Source organism: Cnephaeus nilssonii (genome assembly GCF_951640355.1).
Source record: "Cnephaeus nilssonii genome assembly, chromosome: 11".
NCBI lineage: Eukaryota > Metazoa > Chordata > Mammalia > Chiroptera > Vespertilionidae > Cnephaeus > Cnephaeus nilssonii.
The window spans coordinates 21,582,822-21,609,763 of NC_137082.1; the positions used below are offsets into that span (position 1 = coordinate 21,582,822).

General features: G+C 40.4%; 1 protein-coding gene across 5 annotated transcripts in view; it reads right to left on the reverse strand.

Moving 5' to 3' along the window:
• Positions 1-26,942, reverse strand: part of MACROD2 (mono-ADP ribosylhydrolase 2) — a gene marked incomplete at its 3' end in the record, with an annotated part of 1,993,251 nt that overhangs the window by 1,911,141 nt on the left and 55,168 nt on the right. For all 5 annotated transcript variants that reach the window (XM_079784766.1, XM_079784764.1, XM_079784768.1 and 2 more), the window contains exon 3: positions 3,313-3,420. In XM_079784766.1, coding sequence (XP_079640892.1) covers positions 3,313-3,420 — 108 coding nt within the window. The remainder of the gene's footprint in view (positions 1-3,312; positions 3,421-26,942) is intronic.

Here is a 26,942-nt window from a genome sequence, read left to right on the forward strand (position 1 = left end):
TGTATCAAGTCCCCAGTGCTGAATGTGCTATTGGTCAGAGGTGCTACAAATTCAATTGCTTGTAGCTCATTTCAACAAATATACAATATCAAGTGTTTATTAAGAACATAAGGGCAGGATATTGCTATAGGAGGTAACATAAAAATTGAAAGACACCAGTCTGTAGCCTCAAGAGGGAGATAAACAGGTATATATATAACAAAACCCAAGAATTACTGCTATTATTAAGTGTGCTAATGTGGCAATTCAATATTATCTACACTAATAAAAGAGAAAGATGCAAATTGACCATACCTTCATGACACCCACCAGCCAATCAGGATTGAGTATGCAAATCAACCCAACAAAGCTGGCTGGTTAATTTGCATACACAGGCACTGAGCGGCTGGGGGCAGACGCTTGCGTCATCACCATGGTGACAATGCAGGCATTCCGCACCGCCCCAACCACTCCAGGCTTCTGGGCAGCGTGGGAAGGCAGAAAGGCGGCTCCAGCCGGAGCGAAGGCAGTGCCGGCAGCCAGGGGAAGGAAGGCCCATTCTTGCACAAATATTCGTGTATCGGGCCTCTAGTGCAATAATAAGAGACAACTCATGAAAGTGGTCTTCAGGTATTTAAGAAAATACATGTCATCAGTTGTGCTCCACAGGAAAAAAAATTAGAATCAATGGCTAAAAATTACAATGGCTAAAAATTACAATGGCTAAAAATTACAAGAATACACCCATACACATACACACATGCATACACACACACGAGCTTTTAAAGATCTTGAGACTATCATACTAAGCAAAATAAGTCAGACAGAAAATGGTTATGGACAAAGACTTAACTTGGGGTGGTAAACATACAATACAGTGTACAGATGATGTAGGATTGTGCAACTGAAACTGTATAATTTTGTTAACTAGTGTCACCCCAATAAATTCAATAAAAAAAACACACAAAGAAATAGGATAGAAAAAGTCAAGAACCATATGATTTTACTGTTATGTGGGATATGAAACTGAAAGCAACAAATGATCAAACAAGAAAAACAAACAAAAATTCATAGACACAGACAACAGCATGGTGGTTACAAGAGGGAAGGGGATGAATATTAAAGGGTAAAGGGAATCAAATATATGGTAACAGAAAAAGATTTTGGGTGGTAAACACAATATGTAAATGATGTACCATAGAAATCTATACTTGATACCTATATAATATTTTTTAATCCTCACTCAAGGATATGTTTATTAATTTTTAGAGAGAGAGGAAGGGGTAGAGAAAGAGAGAGAGAGAGAGAGAGAGAGAGAGAGAGAGAGAGAAACATCTATTGGTTGCCTCTCATACGCATCCCCATGGGGATCAAAGGCACAGCCTAGATGTGTGCCCTGATCAGGAATCACACTCGCAACCTTTTTGGTGTAAAGAATGATGCTCCAACCAACTAAGCCATCCAGCTGAGGGGAAACCTATATAATCTTATTAACCAATGTCACCACAAGTTTTTAAAAAATAAATAGATAAATATTTTTAAATTAAAGCTCACATTTATAGAATTAATAGCATAATAAATCACTGACAACTTAATAACTACAGTGATATCTGGTTAAACCTCTGTACTGAAGAAGAGTTTATGAGACCTTCCAAGGGCCTGTCTCCTCCAGAGGCCCCACAGATCAGAGAAAGGCATCTTGATACCCAGACAACAAATGAACAGTCTATAGAGACCAGATATAAGGGAGACATGTAGCCTGCAAGGTAATCTGAAGATGGAATTCTATCCAAAAGAAGTGATTCATAAATCACCAAAAAGATCCTCTCTCTTTAGAGAGGCAGCAGATAAGAAAGGAAGTACAGAGCTATCGGAAGAAGGGAAAGCAAAAAACTGAGCTCTAATCATGGCAAAGCAGATACAGTACAAAGTGACTGACAGCCAATTCTGAGGGAAAAACAAGCTGGCTAGGCTTCCAGACTTCCTGCTAAGCTGCCAGAACCATGCTATATGATGAACAATGTTATAGTTCTTCATGACACCCTTTTATTTACCTATCAAGGCATGTTCCTACTATCCTGTGTGAATTTAATTATCATCAAAGAGAACCTTAAGACAAACTTGAACTTTACCTGAATCCTGTACCCCTGGAAAACAGAAACATTCAAGAAATTGACCTCGCCCCCACTCTTCCTCATATAACTTAGATAAAACTCATGGACAATCCCTTTTGACCTATGACAAAACCAAGGCATAGACCCTACAAATTTCCATTCTTTGACTCATAAATGATTAGCTGAACTATTTGTTCCCATCAACCATTCTGGTTGGTCAATGCCTAGATTTGATCAAATTTTAGTCAGGTTTAGTCCTTCTTCCAAGCCTCTGAGTTTTGACCCATTCTTGAAAATGGAAGGTGAACAGCCCCTCCTTGATGAACCCTCTCAAGAATCAGTTGACCTCAGGGAAAAACATTCCCTGATCCAACTGTCTGATCATGCCACCCATTCACCCCCTTGCTCCACACCCACTTCTTTTTGGCCTATTCATTCTTCTCTGAAAAAAATAAAAAAGCCCTATTTTGCTTGACCTTTAAGGTGTTTATAGATCTCATAGTTGAAGTGGTTCTTCCTATTGCAATACTCATCCTTCTCTTATTGCAATTGTCCTCTTCTCTTACTGAAATCATCTTTTTAAATAAAACCAACATTTATTTTTAAGGAATCACAACTATTATATATTTCTCAATATATAGCCACATATTAAAATACATAGGAGATCCAGACCACCATATACTAGTATAACATTGTTATTTTTCAGTGTTCAAATGTGAAAATGACTTAGATAATTGATTATTAAAATAAATCATTCATAACTAACATGAAAAGTTGAAACCAAATAACTGAGGTTTGGAAATCACAGAAAAAATTTCTTTACATTTATTTTTGTATGGTATAATTCAATCATCTCTTTATAACCTATTCTTTTAAAAAAAAAAAAAAAAGCTTAGTAAACTTGTTTTTATGAGGGCCAATTGTTACCTCAAGCATAAAACCAGCAGTAATACAGCTGCTAAATTTCTTTCCAAAGAACTTTCTGTGAAATCTGTCACCTTTCCATTGCTCCAGTATCCTCTTCTCTACTATGTAGAATCAGCACATTAACTGTGGCACATACACAAAAATAAATCCTCAAGCAGAAAAATACATATGACATTTCTGTACCAGGAACAATATCTTTTTCTATGATACTAATATTCCTGTTTATAAAAAATATTTTTAAATAAGAAATACTTGTATAACAAATATATCCAAAAAAAAATCAACTACTCACCCGCATTGACTATAGCATCTACCTCTAGCAATGTGATGTCACCTCTATAGAGAGAAACTTTTTCACTCAAATTTTTCTTCACCTGTGATGTTTCCTGAGTATTTTCTTCTGTAATAAAAAAGAAATATATATTAATAGTAATATTCTTAATTAATTTAATAAATACAATTTTGATACAAAAGCCTATATGAGTCACACTCTAATATATTAGACAAATGGAAATAAATGTGTAAGTTATCAGGGGTGTGGCTTATTTTCCACATATTGCGTATTCCTAAATACAAATGCGGTATCATGTATATAATAAGCACTCAATAAATGTAAGCATGTTATATTGGTCACCCAAAAAATCAATGTTTATTATTTTATTAAAATGTCAATTTTTAAATAAAATTATGTAGCACCAGTTTCACAAGGAGATAAGAAAAATGTGCACAAATACCAAGACAAAATAAATTTTTACAGTGAATTAGTTTATTTCTATTTTGTTCAGTTACCTAAAAGACATTATTGAAAATAATATTTACTCAGAACAAAAACATTTAGGTTCAGCTCTTTGCTACTTCTAACTAACAAGCTGTCCCTCAGAATGAAATGGATTAAGAATATTTGCATGTGTAAAACTACTCATTTCTTAAATTATATTAACGTTTGACTCTAGAAGGCACTGCTAGATTTAAAAGAGAAATAGCTCTGTCCTGCACACAACAGCCAGCAAGGTAGTATAATTAAAAGTAAAAAATTACATTCTAAAACCTGACATTTTAAAATGTTTTAGAGAAATAATATAACCTGCATTTTCTTTTAAACAAATAGTAATTTTAAGACATATTAAACAAAGCTATATGAAATTAAAATACAATAAAATGTTATGCTTTAAAAGCTTTTTAAGATATCTCTCAAAACACTGATTTATGGACTCCAATTTTTTAAAATATTCATGATTTGTGCAAATCTTTCTATGGGGATGATAATGGTATTACTTCACTATGATACTCTCAGATAAGCATACAATTTGAGGTATCTGAGTGATTAGAGGTGACAGGTTATGTCACTTGAATTGTCTTTGGGCCCCAGTAACCAAAGAAAAAATTGTTTTCAATCAAGTATCAATATATTTATTATTGTTGTTGTTGTTACTATTCCCTATCAGTGAAAGGGATTGAACTTTTTGTGCTCTTACCAAGATGCCAGTGACTGGCCCAAAGACAAAGACTTTGAGCCAGAACACCTTGAATTCCACATCCAATCAATTTAGATTCTTACTACTTTTACCAAATTAGAAAGATCTGTTTCCAATTAAAGATTATTGGATGGCAACAAATACTTGGTGGCTTTGACAAAAATGTCTGGATATTTGGACTATTTGACTCTAGACATTTAAAGACCTCTCAGTGAAGATGAGGTTCAGAATTCCATCAGGCATTAATTTGAAAAGCATATCACAAATGAAAGTGGAAGGTTAATTGTTTAAACTTGGGTGAAAGAGTTAAGGATTCCTAATCCATCCTCTAGTTGCATTTTTTTAAGAGAGAGAGAGGACAGGGAGGGAGGAAGAGAGAGAGAGAGAGAGAGAGAGAGAGAGAGAGAGAGAGAGAGAGAGAGAGAGAGAGAGAGAGAGAGGAGGAGAGGAGAATAGAAACATTGATTTGTTATTCCACTTATTTATGCATTCATGGGGGAATCTTGTATGTGTCCTTGTTATTGGTGGGAGCTCTCTGTGTCTCCATCTGTTGTTGCTGGAAGTGGGCTTCTTGCGATGTCATGAGAAAAAGAATTTTCTCAGATTCATACAGGAGAAGAAAGTATTGTAAAAAGCTTTATTTCTGTGCAATCAAACCCCTTAGTTTCCAGGTCCTATTTCACTCTGTCCCACCAAAGAAAAAGTCTCATTTTGCTTTCAGCAGAGCTAGGATTAAAGCCAGTGTCCAGAGTTTCCATTCCATGTCTTCACAGCCTAATCCAGCATCAGACTAGCTTAGTTTGTATTCTTAGCTATAGTCCATCAGTCCATTGCATGTGTGATCCACAGGACCAGATGGCTATGGAGGGAACATGGGCAGGAGCAAAGCCAGATGAACAGAGAGCCAAGAGCCGAGAGAGAGAGCTCTTTTGTCTGGGAGATTACATATTCCCAAATTTTTGGAGGCTTGCAGTGACCCCACCCGCTCTGGTGAATGATTTCTGTCCCAGGTTAGACTAAGAGGCACCTTCCCTACATCACCCCAACTTTACTGAGCAAGTGTCCATCTTTCCCCTTCCCCAGTGATGGACTGGTGCTTCCCTAGGGAGTGTGAAATTGTAGCTTCCTGGTGAAGCTGCCCAGATGGCCATGTTTATAAAGTCTGGCCTTCCTTTTGTTCCTTTCCAATTATTAATAACTAGCTAATTACAATGGTATCACCCTGACTGGGGATCGAACCCAAGACCTTGGCCTATTCAGGATGACACCTAACCAACTGAGCTGCCTGGCCAGGGTTTCTAGTTGCATTTAGTTCTGAAAAGTATTTCTTCATCTTTCTCATGAAGCATATGTATGTAACATTGCATGTAATGTGACTTTTAAACATGTGTGACAATAAACAATGTATATCTTTCTGCAAAATTTAAATAATGGTATTGGAAAGCATCAAAGTTTAAACCATTTGTACCACAGTCCAGTTTTCTTAAAAGAAATCCTAATTTCTCATCTGCAAACTTAAAAAAATGTAATATTTAAAGCCTAAATAAAGGTTCAAGCAGTTGAATATATTGAATAAATATACTGCTCTGGCAGGTCAGTCAAGTAAGTTACTCAAACTGATCTTATTAGAATTATCAACAACATAAAGAAATATTTTTATCTCTCATTTTAAAAATTCACATGAGCATCTTTTTTCTTCATAGCCAGACTTATACTTGCTGCCCAATTTCTCACATGGTCAGGTTTTTGTAGAAATGTACTCAAAAGCTACAATTAATAATATTAATAATTATCAGCATTTCCTTCAACAATAAACCAAAACCAAATGGCATCATTTTGACCACCAATTATTTTCTGTAACTACAACAATGTAAATTACCACTAGAGGCAACTTATTTTATTTGAACAGCAATGCACTCCTTTTTCACACAACTGTGTTCCATCAGCACTGATCCAATCTATCTTTTCCATATCCTGGGTTTTCATTAATACACTAGAGGCCTGGTGCATGAAATTCGTGCATGGCAGGGGGGGTCCCTCAGCCCGACCTGCACTCTCTCCAAACCAGGACCCCTCAGGGGATTTCCAACTGCCTCTCACAATCTGGGACCACTGGCTCCTAACCACTTGCCTGCCTGCCTGCCTTATCGCCCCTAACTGCTCCCCTACCAGCCTGATTGCCCCTAACTGCTCCCCTGCTGGCCTGATTGACCCTAACTGCCTCTGCCTCACCCCGCACCCGGGACCCAGGATTCCCTCCTCCAGCCGGTCACAGGCACCCGGGACCTGGGCTTCCCTCCCTCTGGCCTGCCACAGGCACCCAGGACCCGGGCTGGCTTTGCCTGGGCTGGCTGCAGCTTCAGGGGACTGCGGGTGGGTGGCAGGCACAGGTGCACCCGGGACCACGGGGCGTGCAGCTTGTCCCTCTCCCGGGCCAGGCCACAGGTGCAGGCGCAGGGGCAGCCACTGGCACTCAGAACTGCAGGGCAGGCGGCTTGTCCCTCTCCCGGGCCAGGCCACAGGTGCACCCGGGACCGAGGGGCGTGCGGCTTGTCCCTCTCCCGGGCCGGGCTGCAAGTGCAGGCACAGGCGCAGGGTCAGCCGCTGGCACCAAAGGAACACAGGGCAGGCGGCTGTGTCCCTCTCCCAAGCCACAGCCTGGCTGGTCCCCATTCCTCTCTCCCGAGTGTTGAATGTCTGAGCTGTTATGGTATGATGGCTTGAGGGCGTGATGACCATTTGCATATTAGCTCTTTATTATATAGAAATAGAGGCCCGGTGCACGAAATCCATGCACAGGGGAGAGTGTGCCCCGCAACCCAGCCTGCACCCTCCCCAATCTGGGACCCCTCGAGGGATGTCCGACTGCCCGTTTAGGCCTGATCCCAGTAGGGATCCCTCTCACAATCCAGGACTGCTGGCTCCCAACTGCTCACCTGCCTGCCTTCCTGATTGCCCCTAACCGCTTCTGCCTGCCAGCCTGATCACCCCCTAATCACTTCCCTGCCAGCCTGGTCACCCCTAACTGCCCTCCCCTGCCAGCCTGATCACCCCTAACTGCCCTCCCCTGCTGGCCTGGCCTAGTTGCCCCCAACTGCCATCCCCTGCAGGCCCAGTCACCCCCAACTGCCCTCCCCTGCCGACCCAGTCACCCCTAACTGCCCTCCCCTGCTAGCCTCATCACCCGTAACTGCTCTCCCATACTGGTCTGCCCCTGAAACTGCCCTCCCCTCCAGGCCTGGTCCCCCCCAACTGCCCTCCCCTGCAGGCCTGGTCACCCTTAACTGCCCTGTCCTGTAGGCCTGGTCCTCCCCAACTGCCCTCCCCTGCAGGCCTGGTCACCCGTAACTGCCCTGTCCTGCAGGCCTGGTCCCCCCCAACTGCCCTCCTCTGCAGGCCTGGTCCCCCACAACTGCCCTCCCCTGCAGGCCTGGGTGCCCCCACAACTGCCCTTCTCTGCAGGCCTGGTTTCCTCCAACTTCCTCCTCTGCTGGCCTGATCACCCCTAACTGCCCTCCCCTTCAGGCTTGATCACCCCCAACTGCCCTCCCTTGCAGGCCTGGTCCCTCCCAACTGCCCTCCCCTGATGGCCTGATCGCCCACAACTGCCCTCCCCTTGCAGGCCTGGTCCCTCCCAACTGCCCTCCCCTGATGGCCATCTTGTGGCAGCCATCTTGTGTCCACATGGGGGCAGCCATATTTGACCACATGAGGGCAGCCATCTTGTGTGTTGGAGTGACAGTCAATTTGCATATTACTCTTTTATTAGATGGGATAGAGGCCTGGTGCACGGGTGGGGGCTGGCTGGTTTGCCCTGAAGGGTGTCCCGGATCAGGGTGGGGGGTTCCTTGGGGCGTGGGGCAGCCTGGGCGAGGGGCCTGTGGTGGTTTGCAGGCTGGCCACACCCCCCGGCGACCCAAGCATAGGCCAGAGCTGGCTGGAAGCAGGTATCTGGGATTTATTTATCTTCTATAATTGAAACTTTGTAGCCTTGAGCGGAGGCCAGAGCAGGCCAGGGAGGGCAGGAAGCTTGGCTTCCTCCATCGCCAGGGGCAACCCAAGCCTCCTGCTCTCTCCAGCTCCGTGGCTGCCACCATTTTTGTTGGGATTTATTTATCTTCTATAATTGAAACTTTGTAGCCTTGAGCGGAGGCCTGGGCCGGCCAAGGGTGGGTGGGAAGCTTGGCTTCCTCCATTGCTGGGGGCAACCCAAGCCTCCTGCTTGCTCCAGCTCTGTGGCTGCCACCATATTTGTTGGGTTGATTTGCATACTCGCTCCTGATTGGCTGGTGGGTGTGGCTTGTGGGCGTAGTGGAGGTATGGTCAATTTGCATGTTTCTCTTTTATTAGATAGGATTACACTTTGATTGGTTGAATGGCTGACCAGTCAACTGGACACTTAGCATATTAGGCTTTTATTATATAGGATAAATTTGTACCAGGTAAGCATCACATATTGGGGATACTGAGAGGAAAATACAATTAGAATATATTCCACCAAAATCAAGCCTTGAGACCAATAGAACAATTGGAGGTTTCCTTTAATTGATGAATGAAAAAATTTGTTTCCTAATGATGGATATTTTTCATAAAGGCAGGTCAAAGGAAGAAATGAAGTTCAGAAGAGCAAAGTGTAAATAGAAATGCATGTTAGGATTCTAGCATATTATATGGTAGGTGATACATCCTAAACTAGTACAGTATAACTTTTTTCTTAATATTTTCTTTCTTGTACTTTTTAATACAAATTACAATGAAACCTCAATGCCAGGTATTTGTATTCCATGTTGTAAGACCTATATTTGTTTTGGTTTCACATTTTGGATGGCTCCACTGCTTCCACCGACATTATAGTGTTAGACTACATGTTAATCAGGATATAAACCAGAAGCCTCTGAAAGCTGCTCCACACTCCTGGTGGACATGTGGGTGACTAGGTAGAATAGGACAGAACACTGTCAAGTGTCACTCCCTCATGGGCATTCTATACGTGCACAAAGCACCAATTCACATTTTGTATATTACGGGGTTTATCTAACTGCAAGTTGAAATATCTGTCAGTGTGCACTTATGATAGTAATTGTTCTTCCAGATTGTATACTATTGATATTATATTTTTTTAAAACCAGAGATAGAGAGTAAAATGGTAAAAAAAAGAAAAAAGAAAAAAAAAAGCAGGTTTTATTCAGAAATGGCTACAATAGGAGAAAAGAGACCTCAGTATAGAACAGGGCTCAATAGCAAACATAGCAAGAACAAATGGGGTTTTATAGCCAAGGAACAAAGTGGGAATCAATGGAAGGGAAATTACTAAGAGGAAACACTGGGGATGGAGGGAAATTGTGGTTAAACAGACTTAGGACTCTTGCTACAGGCAAGCCAGGGTGATCAGATATAACCTGGGGAATAGGGGTGGGGGTGTAGAATTTTGATTAGATACTGAGGATGATTAGATATAAAGGGTAGGGAATTCTCTCTAAACTGATTAGGCAGGATTCTTGTTAAAACTGTACTATGCAAATCTGGCAAGGGTGGGGCCAAGTTGAGAAAAGAGCTTAGTGAAACCTCACTAAAGTTTAGTTAAGAGTCCTTGTCAGTCTCTCCTCTCATTCAAGGAAAAAAAGAGACATTCTCCTTTCCTTTGATCAATGTAAGTCCATTTTTCATTAGGTTGTCTTTTGTTCATTAAGGACCAACTGAACCAACAATTGAGACTTGGCAGTAGATGATATTGGCTAGTTCCGTGGTCAGCAAACTGCGGCTCGTGAGCCACATGTGGCTCTATGGCCCCTTGAGTGTGGGGCTCTTCCACAAAATACCACCGCCTGGGCGAGTCTATTTTGAAGAAGGGGCATTAGAAGAAGTTTAAGTTTAAAAAATGTGGCTCTCAAAAGAAATTTCAATCGTTGTACTGTTGATATTTGGCTCTGTTGACTAATGAGTTTGCCAACCACTGGGCTAGGTGTTGTGAGCAGTCATGCATTTAGTGAGGGTAATGTCTATGAAAATAAAAAGAAAAATAAAGATTAATGGATGGATCTGCCTATAAACCCAGTTTATGAGTCCAGAAAGCATACAGTTGAGATTTCTTCATGTTGGTCTAGAACCATCTTTTGCAGTTTGAATGCCCTTGGTGATGGCATCAGGTGTTCCAGTGAATTTTCTGAAGGGCCTACACAACAGCAAGCATGAAGGTTGACCATACATGATGGGTTGTGATGATTTCTTTGAGGTTTACTAGTATATCAGCTCCTCCAGCTTCAGCTTGCAGGGCTTCAGGAAAGGGGCAGTTTTGGTTCTCGGTGACGCCAAAGCAGAAGGAGGGAAGAAAAATTCAAAACATTTAAACAGTTGCAGCCAAATATTGGAGGAAACTAGAATTGACAAATAATAGGGCTTGAATTTGATAAGCCACAGGGATGCACATCAGTTTTTCACTGAAACATCAAAAGTGTCTCTAGAGTCACCCCCCATTTTTATTCTTGTTTACAAAATTAGTTGTCTCATTGAATTATTTACATAAGTGCAACAAGAATGGTAATGGTAATTGACCGCTTAGCTCCTTTGAGTTTGCTTTCCTGGAACTTTTAATAAAGAATCTCAGGTTAGACTTTTTAAAACTTCCCAAGGCTAGGAAGCCAAGCCAAGAACTAACTCACCACTAGACTGAGCCTGCAATACCTATAATTTGGGTGAATTCCTCTATCCTCACATTTCCAAAATTATCCTAAAGTTCCTAGGCTTGCCAGAAAGTAACCTTCCTTACTTAGCTGCAAGGCTGGGAACCCTGTAAACCAATTACAAGACTGTTATTTCCAAAAGAGCTTTGTAAGCATTAGCTCAACCTTAGTTACTCAAAACTCTCTGATAATATCTGATTCTGTACACCAAGTATGACTTTCCAGTTAAAGCCTTGGTTATGCAATTTTTTTATGTTTGAATTTCTTTAAATTTTTATTGTTGAAAGTGTTACATATGTCCCCTTTTTCCTCACATTGACCCTTGTAGCCCACCCCTGCCTCCCATCCCAGGCCTCCACCACCCTATTGTCTGTGTCAGTGGGTTATGCATACAGGCATACAAGTTCATTGGTTTATCTCTTCCCATCCATCCACCCACCCCTCCCTTCCCTCTGAGATTTGACAGTCTGATCCATGCTTCTATGTCTCTGGATCTATTTTGTTCAACAGTTTATTTTGTTCATTAGATTCCACATCTGAGTGAGATCATGTGATACTTGTCTTTTACTGACTGGCTTATTTTGCTTAGCATAGTACTCTCCAGGTCCCTCCATGCTGTCTCAAAGGGTAAGAGATCCTTCTGCATAGTATTTCATCATGTAAATGTGTCACAACTTTTTTGTCCACTCATCTACTAATGGATACTTGGGCTGCTTCCAAATATTAGCTATTATAAGTAGTGCTGCTATGAGCATAAGGGTGCATATATTCTTTCTTACTGGTGTTTGGGATTCTTAGAATAAATTCCTAGAAGTGGGATCTCTGGGTCAAATGGCAGTTTCATTTCTAATTTTTTGAGGAAACTCCATACCATTTTCCATAGTGGTTGCACCAGTCTGCATCCCACCAATAGTGTACTATGGTTCTCTTTTCTCCACATCCTTGACAGCACTTGTCATTTGTTGATTTGTTGATAGTAGCCATTCTTACAGGTGTGAAGTGATTCCTCATTGTTATTTTTTCATGCGTCTCCTAGCAATCTGTATGTCCTCTTTGGAGAAGTGTCTATTTAGATCCTTTGCTCAGTTTTTAAATTGGATTGTTTGTCTTCTTTTGTTAATTTGTATGAGTTCTTTACATATTTTGGAAAGTAACTCCTTATGAGATGTATCATCAGCAAATATGTTCTCCCATACAGTGGGGTCCTTTTTCATTTTGTTGATGATTTATTTTGCTGTTAGAAGCTTTTTAGTTTGATGTAGTCCCATTTGTTTATTTTTTCATTTGTTTCCCTAGCCCTAGGAAAACATATTGCTATGAGAGATGTCTGAGATTTTGTGCCTATGTTTTTTTCTAGGATTTTTATGGTGTCATAACTTACATTTAAGTCTTTTATCTATTTCAAGTTTATTCTTGTGTATGGTGTAAGTTGGTGGTCTAGTTTTATTTTTTTGCAAATGCCTGTCCAATTTTCCCAACACCATTTATTGAAGAGATTGCCATTACTCCATTGCATGATCTTGCTTCCTTTGTAAAATATTAACTGAGTGTGTAGCTTGGGTCAATTTCTTGGTTCTCTGTTCTGTTCCATTGATCTATGTGCCTATTCTTGTGCCAGTACCATTGATTACAATGGCTTTGTAATATAGTTTGAAATCTGGTATTGTGATCCCTCCAACTTTGTTCTTCTTTCTCAAAATTGCTGCAGCTATTTGGGGTCTTTTTTGTTCCATATAAATTTTTAGAATATTTGTTCTAGATCTGTGGAATATGCCAATGTTGTTTTAATATGGATTGTGTTGAATCCAGAGATTGCTTTGGGTAGTTTGGACATTTAATGATGTTAATTCCTCCCATCTATGAACAGGGTATATTCTTACATTTGTTTGTATATTCCTCTATTTCTTTTTTTAATGTCCTGTAGTTGTCTGAGTACAAGTCTTTTACCACCTTAGTTAAGTTTATTCCTAAGTATCTTATTTTTCTTGTTGCAATGGTAAATGGGATTGTTTTTTCAGTTTCTCTTTCTGAGAGCTCATTATTGGTGTATAAAAATGCCATCAATTTCTGGATATTAATTTTGTATCCTGCTACTTTCCCAAATTCATTTATGAAATCTAGTTTTTTTGGTGGAATCTTTAGGGTTTTTTATGTACAATATCATGTCATTTTCAAATGACAGTTTCACTTCCTCCTTGTATGCCTTTTATTTTTCCTTCTTATCTGGTCACTCTGGCTAAGACTTCCAGTACTATGTTGAATAATAGTGATGAAAGAAGAGATCCCTGTCTTGCTCTTGTTCTTAAGGAAAATGCTCTTAGTTTTGGCCCACTGAGTGACTATGATGGTGGCTGTAGGCTTGTCATATATGGCCCTTATTATGTCGAGGTACAATCCCTCTATTCCCACTTTGCTAAAAGTTTTTATCAAAAATGGATGCTGGATTTTGGCAAATGCCTTCTCTTCACTTATTGATATAGATCATGTGATTTTTATCCTATACTTAGAATCTTAGAATCTTATTTAAAAACTAGAGGCCCGGTGCACAAAATTCATGCATGGGCGGGGGGCCTCAGCGCAACCTGCATCCTCTCCAATCTGGGAGCCCTCAGGAGATGTCCTACTGATGGCTTAGACCCGCTCCCCGCGGGGAGCAGGCCTAAGCTGCAGTCTGGCCTCCCTCTGTAGGAGGCGACCGGGCTGATCAGGGGAAGGTGCCACCCCCATCACCCCACTGCTGCTGCCACTGCTGGCTGCCACAGCCACCAAGGTGTTTTCATCAACATGGACTCCAGTCTCTCTACCACAAAAAAATGACAACTTTCTTTAGGCATTTTCAAGATGTCTCTTTCATAGGATATGACTTTTCTTTCTTTCTCCCTTTCTTTTTTCCTTCCTTCCTTTCTTCTTCCTTTCTTCCTTTCTTTCCTTCTTTTTATCCTCACCTGAGGATATTTTTCCATTGATTTTTAGAGAACATGGAAGAGAGAGGGACAGAGAGAAACATCAATGTGAAAGGGACACTTTGATTGGTTGCCTCCTACATGAGCCCTGATCTGGGACCCGGCCAGGGAGGAGCCTGCAACCTAGGTACATGCCCTTGATCAGAATCAAACCCGGACCCTGTGGTCCACAGGCCGAGGCTCTATCCACTGAGCAAAACTGGATAGGGCAGGATATGACATTTCTTAGCCCCTCCACCTTCATTTTTTCTTCCAGAAGTGTGGTGGAAAAACCCTAGATCACCTTCTTGGATTCTTATTACCCAAGTTACCAAGAACACTGCAAGTGGAGTAAGGGGAGCTTAGCTAATGAGCAGTCACCGCTGCTGCGGCAAGCTGGCAGGTCCTGCTCTCTGCAGGCCTGCTTGCTCACCACTGCGGCGAGCTGGCCTGCGCCATCCATGGCTTGCCTCACTGCACACTCAGTCCCCTCCCGCCCACCTGTGCGCGCAGCCTCCTCCTGAGCGGTCGTGACCATTACGGCATCCCAGACAATTTGCATATTACCTCTTTATATATATAGATCTTTTTCTACTATGCTTCCACTGACTGTCATCCAGAGTGCTGCTTCAGGAGTTCTACTTAACAATAAATCCCCAATCATTCAAGAGTGATGAGGAAGACTTCTAAGATCAGATATAGAAGATGATCAGATAGCCAGCATAAAAAATTCTTCCTAAATTTACTTAACAGAATTCTTACTAAAACTGGGCTATGCAGGTCTCACAATGGAAGGGCTTAGAAAAATGTGACTAAAGTGTTATGTGTTTTTTTAATATGTGACATTCAAAAGTGGCATTTTAAAAATAATTGTTCCATTCTACTTCTCTGAGCTTAACATATTATTAACTTTGCATTGATTTTATAAGAGTAATAGTTTGGCATGTCAAAAAAATGTGAAAGATATGGGGGGAAAGAGATTAGTGGGCATCCTATCTTACCCATCATCAGCATTATCTCTACCTTTCATTGTCTATGAGCTATTTTACATTTCCATAAATTATAGAAAACAAATAATAATGAAAACAATTCTTGTCCACATAAATGCAAATAAATTATGTTCCCCTTAATGGAACTGATATTGTCCTGTGGGAAATTTACATTTATTTGTAAATTTCATTTCAGAGTTCCTTACTGCCTGTAAATGTGTGGTTCTTTAAATTCTCCCTTGAATCAGAGTTAAATAAAATTGTTATAAGTGTTCATTTTATATTTGTATGAGTCATGATCTCATCTTTATAAAAGCATTCCCTCTAATAGACATTTTTTAGTTTGGGTTTATATATTTAATTTTATAGCACAAACTATGTGCCAAATGCTGTTCTAATGCTTACAAATATTAGCTTCTATAATCCTCATAACAAATCTATGTGGTACATATTACTAGTATTCCCTCTATGTAGACAAGGAAGCTGAGGCATACAGAAATGAAGTAGTCTGACCAAGTATATACAGCTATTAGGTACAAGCCTGGGATTTGAACCCAGGCAGCCCATGCTCTTAACAACAAACTATGCAGGCTCTCATTTACCTATTTTTATTTCAAAGAGTTCAATTCTAAATGAGGTATCCATTGTTTAGGTCCTATCTGTCCTTTAGTTGCAAAATAATGCAATTTCACACCCATAAAAGAATCATTATTTGGTTTGCCTTACAAAAAAATGTAATTGGTTTATCAGAATGGTTAACATGCTTTGAAAATATTGCAAAGGCCTCAGCAGTTTTCTGCTACTAATTGACAAAGTTTCATAACATAACACACACCAGGGATTAGAAGACTATCTAATAAAATTAAATCTGCAGATATTAATCATGTATCTTATATGTGCATTTTCTCTTTTTTATGCAAAATCATGAGTCCCAATCCATCCTCTATTTACACTGGTACTCTTTATTCTTTACATTTATTCTGAGTTCTGGCATTGAAGTTACTGTTGTTACTATTCCACTTCTTTTTAAGCATAAATAAGCCACTTCAGAAATACTGATCTATGCTATGAGGTAGAAATACAATACAATGCTATAGTAACAACAAAAGTAAATTCAACCAAACATACATTAACATTCTGGTAACATGAAGATACATAAGGAGAAACAAAGTGTTAACTAAATCTTAATTAAGATGAAGTGACCAGCATCCTCATTGTTTTGAAAGCATGACTTTTAAGGCTATAATTATTGACAATATAATAGAATTTTTACAAAAATAGTAAGTATTTCATTTTCTCTCAGTATTCTTTGATATTATGGTAATAATTCATTAATATAATTACTAATCCTGGTTTGTCTGTATTCAAAAGCTCTTTTCACTTAATGTATTATCATTTGTATAATTTTGTTATTAACGAATTGCATTTGACACTATGCCAGATGTTATATAATTTAAACACACAGCTGCTTTCCACTAAATACCAGTAGGGGAAAAAAAATAGTGACCTATTTAATCAATAAGCAGAATTGGAAGGGAGCCTAAACAGAAACATAGATCCCCAAAGAAACTCTTAAAATAGTAGTTTTGGCTTGAACTAAGACCATGGAAATACAGGAAATGGCATACGCCAGCAAAAATATTCAGGAGGGATATTTAATAAAGTGTTAGGGGTCTCACTGGAGGGAAGATAGGAAATTGCTGAGGCTCACTTCCTGGTTTCTCACTTGGTGGCTATGAGAGGCAATGCATGGAAGAGACAATTTAGTAGGGAAGATAAGTCCATCTTGGATATCTTAGATTTGAACTTCCTGCAGAATATTTAAGTAAAGGTGCTGTATGTACAAGTCTTGGTGCTCAAAAGAAAGGTTTTCAGGCTAGAAATGCAGATTTGGGAGACATCATCATATGTAAGGGCCCTGGCTGAAATCATCATGGTTAGACATGAAATGAAAATGAGCAAAAACAGAACACTGGAGAACACCAACCTTTATAGGTAAGGCAAAGAGAAAGAACATTGAAAGAGACATGAAGAATAAAGACAGAAAAGAGAGAAATCAACAGAGGCCTATGGAGGAGGAAGTTTAATAAACATGTTACCAGCACTTTCAAATGTCACAGACAAGTAATAGAGAACTAAAAACATCTCATTAGATATAACAATTATGTCATCGCTGGTGACCTTAGCAATTACAGTTTCAATAAAGCCAAAATATGGATGTGCCTACAAGTGGACTTAGACCATAATGCCCCAAGAGCTGGTGAAGAAATAAGATAAAAAGAATCTCTATCCTTAAGCGACCTCATGGAGTAGAATGTCCAGCTGACCAGAAAATTCCACAGTATAGTAAGAAATAAAGTTCAATCTTCATTCAACCATGAAATCATTGATAGGTCTCTGTTACAACAGCCCAACCTTTCCTTAACTTGCCATCGAACAAATAGATATACCAATTTACCTAATCAATTTCTTTTCGAGAGCACTTACATCATTTCTCATTTTTGTTAAAAATAACATAATCTGAAACCTTTATTTATACATTAATCTTTGAACTCATCTCTGATTATTTCTTTGTTTTGAACTACTAAAAGAGAATTACCAAGTCACACACATGCTTTTGATGCAGATTACAAGATCACACTGCTTTGTTTGCATATGGGTGAAAGGAAAACAAAAACACACATGGCTTTAGACGGTGAGAGAGAGAGAAGAAGTGCTCATATACTTGGTGACTTCAGAAAGGATAAAGTAATGGAGGGAATCCTTTTACAGTATGTACCTATATCATCATGTTGTACACTTGAAATATCTTACAATTTTATTTGTCAATTATACCTCAATAAAACTGTAAAAAAAGAAGCCAAAAAAAAAAAAAGATAAGGCCTGAAAGAAGGCCATTTGGATTAGAAGTTCCCTGTTTATCCATACACTAGAGGCCCGGTGCACAAATTCGTGCACCAGTGGGGTCCCTTGGCCTGGCCTGCGGGATTGGGCCGAAACCGGCTCTCCAATATCCCCCGAGGGGTCCTGGATTGCAAGAGGGATCAGGCCAGGCTGAGGGACCCCACCGGTGCATGACTGGGGCCGGGGAGGGACATGTGAGTTTGGCCAGCTGGGTAGGGACCACAGGAGGGCTCCAGTGTGTGCCCAGCCTGTCTCGCTCAGTCCCAATTGGCTGGACCCCAGTAGCAAGCTAACCTACTGGTTGGAGCGTCTGCCCCCTGGTGGTCAGTGCACATCATAGTGAGCGATTGAATGGCCTTAGCATATCATTAGCATATTATGCTTTGATTGGTTAAATGGACAACCAGACAACTGGACACTTAGCATATTAGACTTTTACTATATAGGATGGTTGAGAGTTTTAGAAATGAGATTTCTTAGATTCTATAGTCATTACCTCTTCTAGGACTTATCCTAAGTCCTCTAACTTCAGTTCAATTTTAAGTCTCCTACCACATATCCAACTAGTCTATAAATATTACCAAGTCTACTCTTAAAATATCTCAAATTAATTTTCTCCTCTTGACACTCACTACAACTGCCCTGGTGTATTAAGTTAAACATTAAAATAAATTAAAATCAAAATATAATATCTCTTGCCCTAATCTATCTTACCAACCTCATTTTCCACAATTCCCCCATCACTCTGCATTCTAATCACACCAGCCTTTTTAATGCTTCTATGTCTTTGCTAACATTGTTCTCACTAACCCAAATGCCATTCACTTTCATCCCCTTGACGAACTCCTACTCACCTGTTAAGAGCTACTATAAATGCCACGTTTCATGAATTCTTCTCCACTACTCCAAATGACTTTGTCATTTAATACATTATACAGTTATTGATTACTTTATGATTTTCAGTCTCTGAAATGAGACTGCCAAGGCTAGATTGATGTCTTTTGCATATTTGAGTCCTTCCAGATTCCTAGCACAACTACTGACACACTAGATACTGAAACAATTACTAGAAGGAAAGGAAAACTGAAGAGATAGAATAGAAATAGAAATCTAACACAATGATATTTTCAAAAGCAAGGCTAATCACTTTAAATACTTTAATGGACAATAACAAGAAAGCTTATGTTAAACTAATGTAAGTTTCTAAGCAAAAATTGTAATTACTTGGATATATTTTAATTTCCTGCTTCACAAATCACTAACTTCCAAAACTATTTTTTTATTCTTTAGTCTTCAAGGTAGATTCACAAAATGTGTTCTGAAGAACAAGGGAAAATTTCTGGGAACAGGACTGAAGCCATCTTTTCACAAGCTTTAAAGTGATTCTTAAGCACATTAAAGTTGGAGAACCACTGCTCTAAATGATTATCTATATATATAAAAGCCTAAGCAACCGTTACGACCAGTCGACCAGATGACTGGCCAGTAGCTATGATGCACACTGACCATCAGGGGGCAGACGCTCAATGCAGGAGCTGCCCCTGGTGGTCAGTGTGCTCCCACAGCCAAACTCCCACGCTGGCCAACCTCCTGCAGTCCCTCCCCCTGGCCAGCCAACCTCCCACAGTCCCTCTCCCTGGCCAGCCGCCCTGATCAGCCTGATCAGTACTAGGCGAGACAGCCCCGATTGGGCCCAATTGCTAGCCAGGCTGAGGGACCCCACCTGTGCACAAATTTGTGCACCAGGCCTCTAATTCTATATAATAAGAGAGGAATATTCTCTGAGGCATAACGACCAACTGTGTAACGACCAGATCACGGATCTGCAGGAAGGTGGGGCAGCAAACTACAAGCGGGTGGCCAGAGAGCTACAGGAGGAGGCAGGACAGCAAACTATGAGGTGGGGAGAGTTACAGGAGGGGAAGGCAGTGGGCAAAGAGCTACAGGAGGGTGGCAGTGACCTCCTGGTGCATGGATTTGTGCGCAGGGCTACTAGTTTTATATATAAAATCATTGACACAATTTTTAAAATAACATTGGAAACCCAACAGACTATGTGTGTGTGTGTGATTTTTTTAAACAGGTATTTTTTCTTATTTTATTTTATTAATATATTTTTATTGATTTCAGAGAGGAAGAGAGAGGGAGAGAGAGAAACATAAATGATGAGAGAGAATCATTGATTGACTGCCTCCTGCACGCCCCACCCCATCCCACACTGCAACCCGGGCATGTGCCCTTGACCGGAATCTAAGCTGGAACCCTTCAGTCCATAGGCTGAAGCTCTATCCACTGAGACAAACTGGTTAAACAGACTTTTAAAAACTATGCATAACATTCAGAGAAAGGAAAAGCTATTAGCTTCCTGACTCACAGTGTGTTTCTGAGCTTTTCCATGTTGTCACAAATCTGGAAGGAGATATAACTCCTAGTTATGCTTCAGATGCTGGCAATGATAAATTCCATAACTATACACATGATCATTATTTTTGAGGTCATAAATGTTCAAAATTTAAGGAAAATTATGAAATCTGCAATTCTCGACTATTGAAAGAAATAAATACCCTGAAACTCTGGGTCAGCACCCTCTTAACATTATCCTTCAGCACAGATATGTAAAATAATAGACACATTTGCACAACCATCAGCCTCTACTGGAAGTGTCAGTCCTAGGTTAGTCTTCACTGCTTTTAAATCTTATGTATTTGAAATCATAAACTATATTCTTTCATGTCTGGTTTCTTTTGATGAACATTTTTTGTGTAATTTTTGTTATATGAGGCTGTAATTTGTGCATTTTCATTGCTCTACTTATGACTGTCCAATATTGGATTGACCATACCACTTTACTGCTGATGAAAATTATTTCCAGGTTTTAGCTAACACAAATAATACTGCTGTTTAAAAAAATTATTGCTGAAAGTATTATAGATATCCCCTCTTTTCCCATTGACCTTCCCCTTCCTACTCCTATCCCCTCCCCAGGTCTTCACCCCACTATTGTCTGTGTCCATGGGTTATTCATATACGTATATAGGTTCTTTGGTTGATCTCTCCCCCTGTCCTTCCCTCTGAGGATCCTCAGTCTGTTGCATGCTTCCATATCTCTGAATCTATTTTGTCTGTCAGTTTGTTTTGTTTGTTAGATCCCACGTGTAAGTGAGATCATGTGATACTTGTCTTTCTCTGACTGGCTTATCTTACCTAATAATAGACAAACATGTAAATTGACCATACCGCTGCTATGCCCACAGCCAATCAGAGTGAGTATGCAAATTAACCCAACAAAGATGGAGGTTAATTTGCATACGTACCTGGGTCCCGGGAACATCCTCAGCACCCAGGTCACTCCAAGCTGACCATCGGAGGGGTGGGGGCCCCCTGCTCAAGCCTAAAGCCTTGGGCAGAGGCTTTAGGCTTGGGCAGGGGCTGAGCCTGCCATTGGAGGGAAGGGGAAAATAGAAACATATCCTCAGGTGAGGATAAAAAAAAAAAAGAAAGAAAGAAATGTCATATCCTATGAAATACACATCTTGAAAATGCCTAAAGAAAGTTGTCATTTTTTCATGGTGAAGGGACTGGAGTCCGTGTTGATGAAAATACCTTGGTGACTTCGGTGGCTGGCAGTGGCTGCAGCAGTGGGGTGATGGGGCTGGTGCCTTCCCCTGATCAGCCCGGTCACCTCCCCCAAAGGGAGGCCAGACTGCAGCTTAGGCCCGCTCCCAAGGGGCCTAAGCTGTCAGTAGGACACCCCCTGAGGGCTCCCAGTATGTGAGAGGGGGCAGGCTGGGCTGAGGGACCCCTCCCCAGTGCACGAATTTTATGCACCAGGCCCCTAGTCCTATATAATAAAAGGCTAATATGCAAATCGATCCAATGGTGGACGATCAGTTGTTGTGACATGCACTGACCACCAGGAGGCAGATGCTCAATGCAGGAACTGCCCCCTGGTTATCATTGTGCTCTCACAGAGGGAGCGCCGCTCAGTCAGAAGTTGGGCTCGCAGCTGATGAGCACAGCAGCGGTGGCAGAAGCCTCTCTCGCTTCTCCTGCAGCACTAAGGATGTCCAACTGACAGCTTAGGCCCACTCCGAGGGCTTCCGGATGGCGAGAGAGCACAGACCAGGCTGAGGAAAACCCCCCCCACCCCGAGTGCATGAATTTCGTGCACTGGGCCTCTAGTGTCACTTATAATACTCTCCAGGTTCCTCCATGCTGTCTCAAAGGGTAAGAGGTCTTTCTTTTTTACAGCTGCATAGCATTCCATTGTGTAAATGTACCACAGCTTTTTTATCCATTCATCTACTGATGGTCATGTGGGCTGTTTCCACAGCTTAGCTATTAATACATAGGGGTGCATATATTCTTTCTGATTGGTGTTTCAGGCTTCTTAGGATATATTCCTTGAAATGGGATCACTGGATCAACTGGCAGTTCCATTTTTAATTTTTTAAGGAAACTCCACAGTTTTCCATTGTGGCTGTACCGGTGTGCATTCTTGCACCTAGTACATTCCCAGCAGTTTACTAGGATACTTTTTTCGCTACATCCTTGCCAGCACTTGTTGTCAATTTAGTGATGGTAGCCATTCAGACAGGTGTGAGGTGGTAGCTCACTGTTGTTTTAATTTTAATCTCTCTGATAATTAGTGACGTTGAGCATTTTTTCATGTCTTTTGGCCATTTGTATGTCCTCTTTGAAGAAGTATCTATTTAGGTCCTCTGCAAAATAAGAAGCTTCTGCACAGCAAAAGAAACCATCATCAAAATGAAAAGGGAACCCACTGTATGAGAGAACATATTTGCTAATGATATATGAGATAAAGGATTAATTTCCAACATATAAAGTATTCATACAAATAATACTTCTTTGAACATGACTGTACTTATCTTTTAGTGACTATGCCTAAATTCCTATTGAAATTGCTGGGATATATAGGAACTATGCGTATGGCAAAAGTAGATTTATAGTTGTGAGTATGCAAAACTCCATTTATTCTTATATTATTATTTTCCCTATGAAAAACTGTAAATCTACTTTTGCCTCATCCTATATATCTGAGTACAGAGAGCTTTAGTAGATGCTGCCAGAATTTGCAAAAGTAATTTTCCCAATTTATATTCCAGGCAGCAGTGAGTTTCAATGCTATCCACATTCTGACACTAGGTATTGTCAATCTTTTTTAGTATTAGCCATTCTAGTGAGTGTTGCAACAGGATCTCCTTACAGTTTTAATTAGCATTTCCCTGATAAATAATAAGTTGAGCAGTTTTTCACATATTTATTAGCCATCTGAGTATCCTCTTTGTGAAATGCCTACTCAAGTCTCTCCCATTTTTCTAATAGGTTGTCTGTCCTTTTCACATTGATTTATAGGATTTCTTTACCCAATATGGATACAAACCTTTTGTCAGGTATAGTATGTTCTCTTGTCTTTTGGTTTATTTTTTTATATTTTATCAGTATCTTTGATGAGAAAAATTCTTACTTTGTCCAACTTATCAACTTAATTTTGTCTAGTTTATGAATCTTTTCCTTTATGTTACTAAGTTTTGTGTCCTATTTAAGACATATTTTCTTACCTTGAGATAATAAAGATATTATCTAATTTTATCCTCTAGAGGCTTCATTATTTTACTTTTCACAGTTAGAACTTCAATCAAATGTGCAATGGTGGGAAGTAGAGATCAAGTTTCAACCCTCCCCACCCATTTGAGTATCCAAATGACCAGGAACATTGGATTTAAAATATTAATTATTTTTAATTGGTGAAAAGTAAAACCACTATGAAAATATCAATCACAAACTTTTAAGCATCAAATAACAAAGCAATGAAACATGTTGGAAACAATGAGAAAAATGACAAACATAACAGTAATGCAAACTTCAATATAATTCTCATAAGAACATGACAACTGAAGCAGTCAAAATATAAAAGGTATCTGAATGTATATAATAAATCCAATAAATATACAGAACTGTAAACCCTACAAGGAATTCACCTTTCTTGGTGCCTAGGGAACACTTTAAATATTGATCTCATATTTATCCTGTGAACAAAATCTTAAAAAATAGAAAGTACAAGTGCCTATTCTTTGATCACATTATAATAAAACTAGAGATTAATATTTTAAACACACACATTTCATAATTTTAAAATATCCACCTAAATACTCTTAGGTCAAGAAGGAAATCACAGCTGCCTTTATTCAACACTTAGAAATAGCAAAACCAGTGTGTATCAAACCATACTGGACTTGGTCAAAGATATAATTAGAAGCAAACTTAGAAGTAATTTTCACACAAAAATTAATGGGAGCATTAAAGCATTAGAAAAACCTAGAAGAGAAAATATGGTAAGATTATATAATTTTTAAAGAGTAGAAAAATGGAAGAATTCAAAATAATCTGAGGCCTCAAAAATATCAAAATATACACACCTATAATCTAATTCAATATTTAAAAAGAGAAAACATAAGACATAAAATCCTCTCTAATAAAATGGTAATATGCAAATTAACCATCACTCCGCTATATAAGCCACGCCCACCAGCCAAGCCACGCCCACCAGCCAATCAGGGCAAGTATGCAAATTAACCTTATCCAAGATGGCTACTGCCACAGAGAGCAAGGTTTCCCAGGTAACAGAGCAAGCCAAGTTTTCCATAGCCGTTGCAGGCCTAAGCCTCCACTCAAGCTACAAAGTTTCAATTATAGAAGGTAAACAAATTCAAACAAATGGCGGCAAAATGGAGCTTGAGAGAGCAAGCCAGGGTTGCCGGCAGCAACAGGGGAAGCAAAGCTTTCCGCACACCCTGGCCGGGATCACCCGCTTAAGGCAACAAAGTTTCAATTATAACCCCAACACAAATGGCTGCCGGCCAGCCTCGGAGGGAGCCCCAGGCTTGGCTCTGCCTCAGGCTACAAAGTTTCAATTGTAGAAGGAAAATAAATTCTAGATACCAGGGCCACTGCTTAGGTTGCCAGGGGCCGTGGCTGTCCTGCAAACCACCACAGGCCCCTTGCTCAGGCCACCCCACGCCCCAAGGGAACCCCCACCTGATCCGGGACACCCTTCAGGGCAAACCAGCTGGGCCCCCACCCATGCACCAGGCCTCTATCCTATCTAATAAAAGAGTAATATGCAGATTGATCCTCACTGCAACACACAATATAGCTTCCTCCATGTGGTCAAAGATCCTGCCCCCATGTGGACACAAGATGGCCAGCAGGAGAGGGCAGTTGGGAGGCACCCGGCCTGCAAGGGAGGGCAGTTGTGAGGGACCAGGCCTGCAAGGGAGGGCAGTTGGAGGGGATCAACCCTGCAGGAGAGGGCAGTTAGGGGTGACCAGGCTGGCACAGGAGGGAAGTTGGGGGCAAACAGGCTGGCAGGGGAGCAGTTAAGCATCAACCAGGCTGGCAGCGGAGTGGTTAGGGGGTGATCAGGCTGGCAGGCAGAAGCAGTTAGGGGCAATCAGGAAGGAAGGCAGGCAAGCAGTTGGAAGCCAGCAGTCCTGGATTGTGAGAGGGATGTCCGACTGCCTGTTTAGGCCTGATCCCACCAGGATCGGGTCTAAACGGGCAGTCGGACATCCCTCGAGGGGTCCCAGATTGGAGAGGGTACAGGCTGGGCTAAGGGACAACTCCCCCCATGCACGAATTTCGTGCACCGGGCTTCTAGTTAGTAATAATAAAAGGACTTTAATTGGATATAGAAGAGATCAAATGTTATAAGAAATTATTATGTACAACTGTTTGCAAAAATTATCAAATAAATACCTCTATGAAAGGCCAGGGTAAAAAAACTAATTATATCATGTATTATCCATTTGCAACCTGCATAATACCAGAGAAATTTCTGAAACACACTCAAGGATTCCTACTAAGAAGTGGTATTCATTTAGTCATTTAACAAATATCTAGTGAGGATCCTGTATATATTGGAGTATGTGCTAAATACTAAATACAAACTTACACAAGCCAACATGATCTCTGGCCTCTAGAAGTCACATAGCACAGACAAGTGAATAGGCAATTATAACTGAGATGTTCCAACAAAAAAGAAGTTTGGGGTGGTGGGGGGAAGAGAACTGGCCTCTACCTTAGTCAATGAGGATGGGGAGAAGAGGGTTGTAAGAGTGAGTTGGCACATGTCAAATGCCTACTCTCTACTGTGTCAGATGCCTTAAAAAGAAATCCTCATTCACTCCTCAGGACAACTCTGGACAGATAACTTGCCCTACGTGCAGTCTGATAAATGGAGGTATAAGAATTCACATCCAGCCCTAGCTGGTTTGGCTCACTGGATAGAGTGTCGGCCTGTGGACTGAAGGGTCCTGGGTTTGATTCCAGTCAAGGGCACATGCCCAGGTTGCAGGCTCAATCCCCAGTAGGAGGAGGCATGCAGGAGGCAGCCTATCAATGATTCTCTCTCATCACTGATGTTTCTATCTCTCTCTCCCACCCTCTCCCTTCCTCTCTGAAATAAATAAAAATATATTTTTTATAAAATTCACATCCAAAATTTTTGACCCCAAAGTTCCTGATCTTTCCTTAAAGTAGAATAAGAAGTCTAACTGGCTATAAAACACATACATACACATACCTCAACTGAGATGCAATAAAAGAGGACACCAAACAATACATGCCTGTGGCAAAGGACCCATGGAGTCAAAAAAAGAGAGACTGGACAGTCTTTCAAGTTAATTAATGCATTGGGGGAAGCTAACACTAGAGGGCGACATTGCAAACACTATGAATAACAAGTCACTAGAAAAAAAGATCTAGGGTAAAACTAAAAGCACTGCAATATTTAAGCCCATTTTTAAACTACTAAAAAGGAAATGTTTTCCTGTGTTCAAATACTTTTTAGAATGGTTAAAGAATGTATAAAACAAAAAAAATAAATGCACAGAATATTCTTTTTTAACCT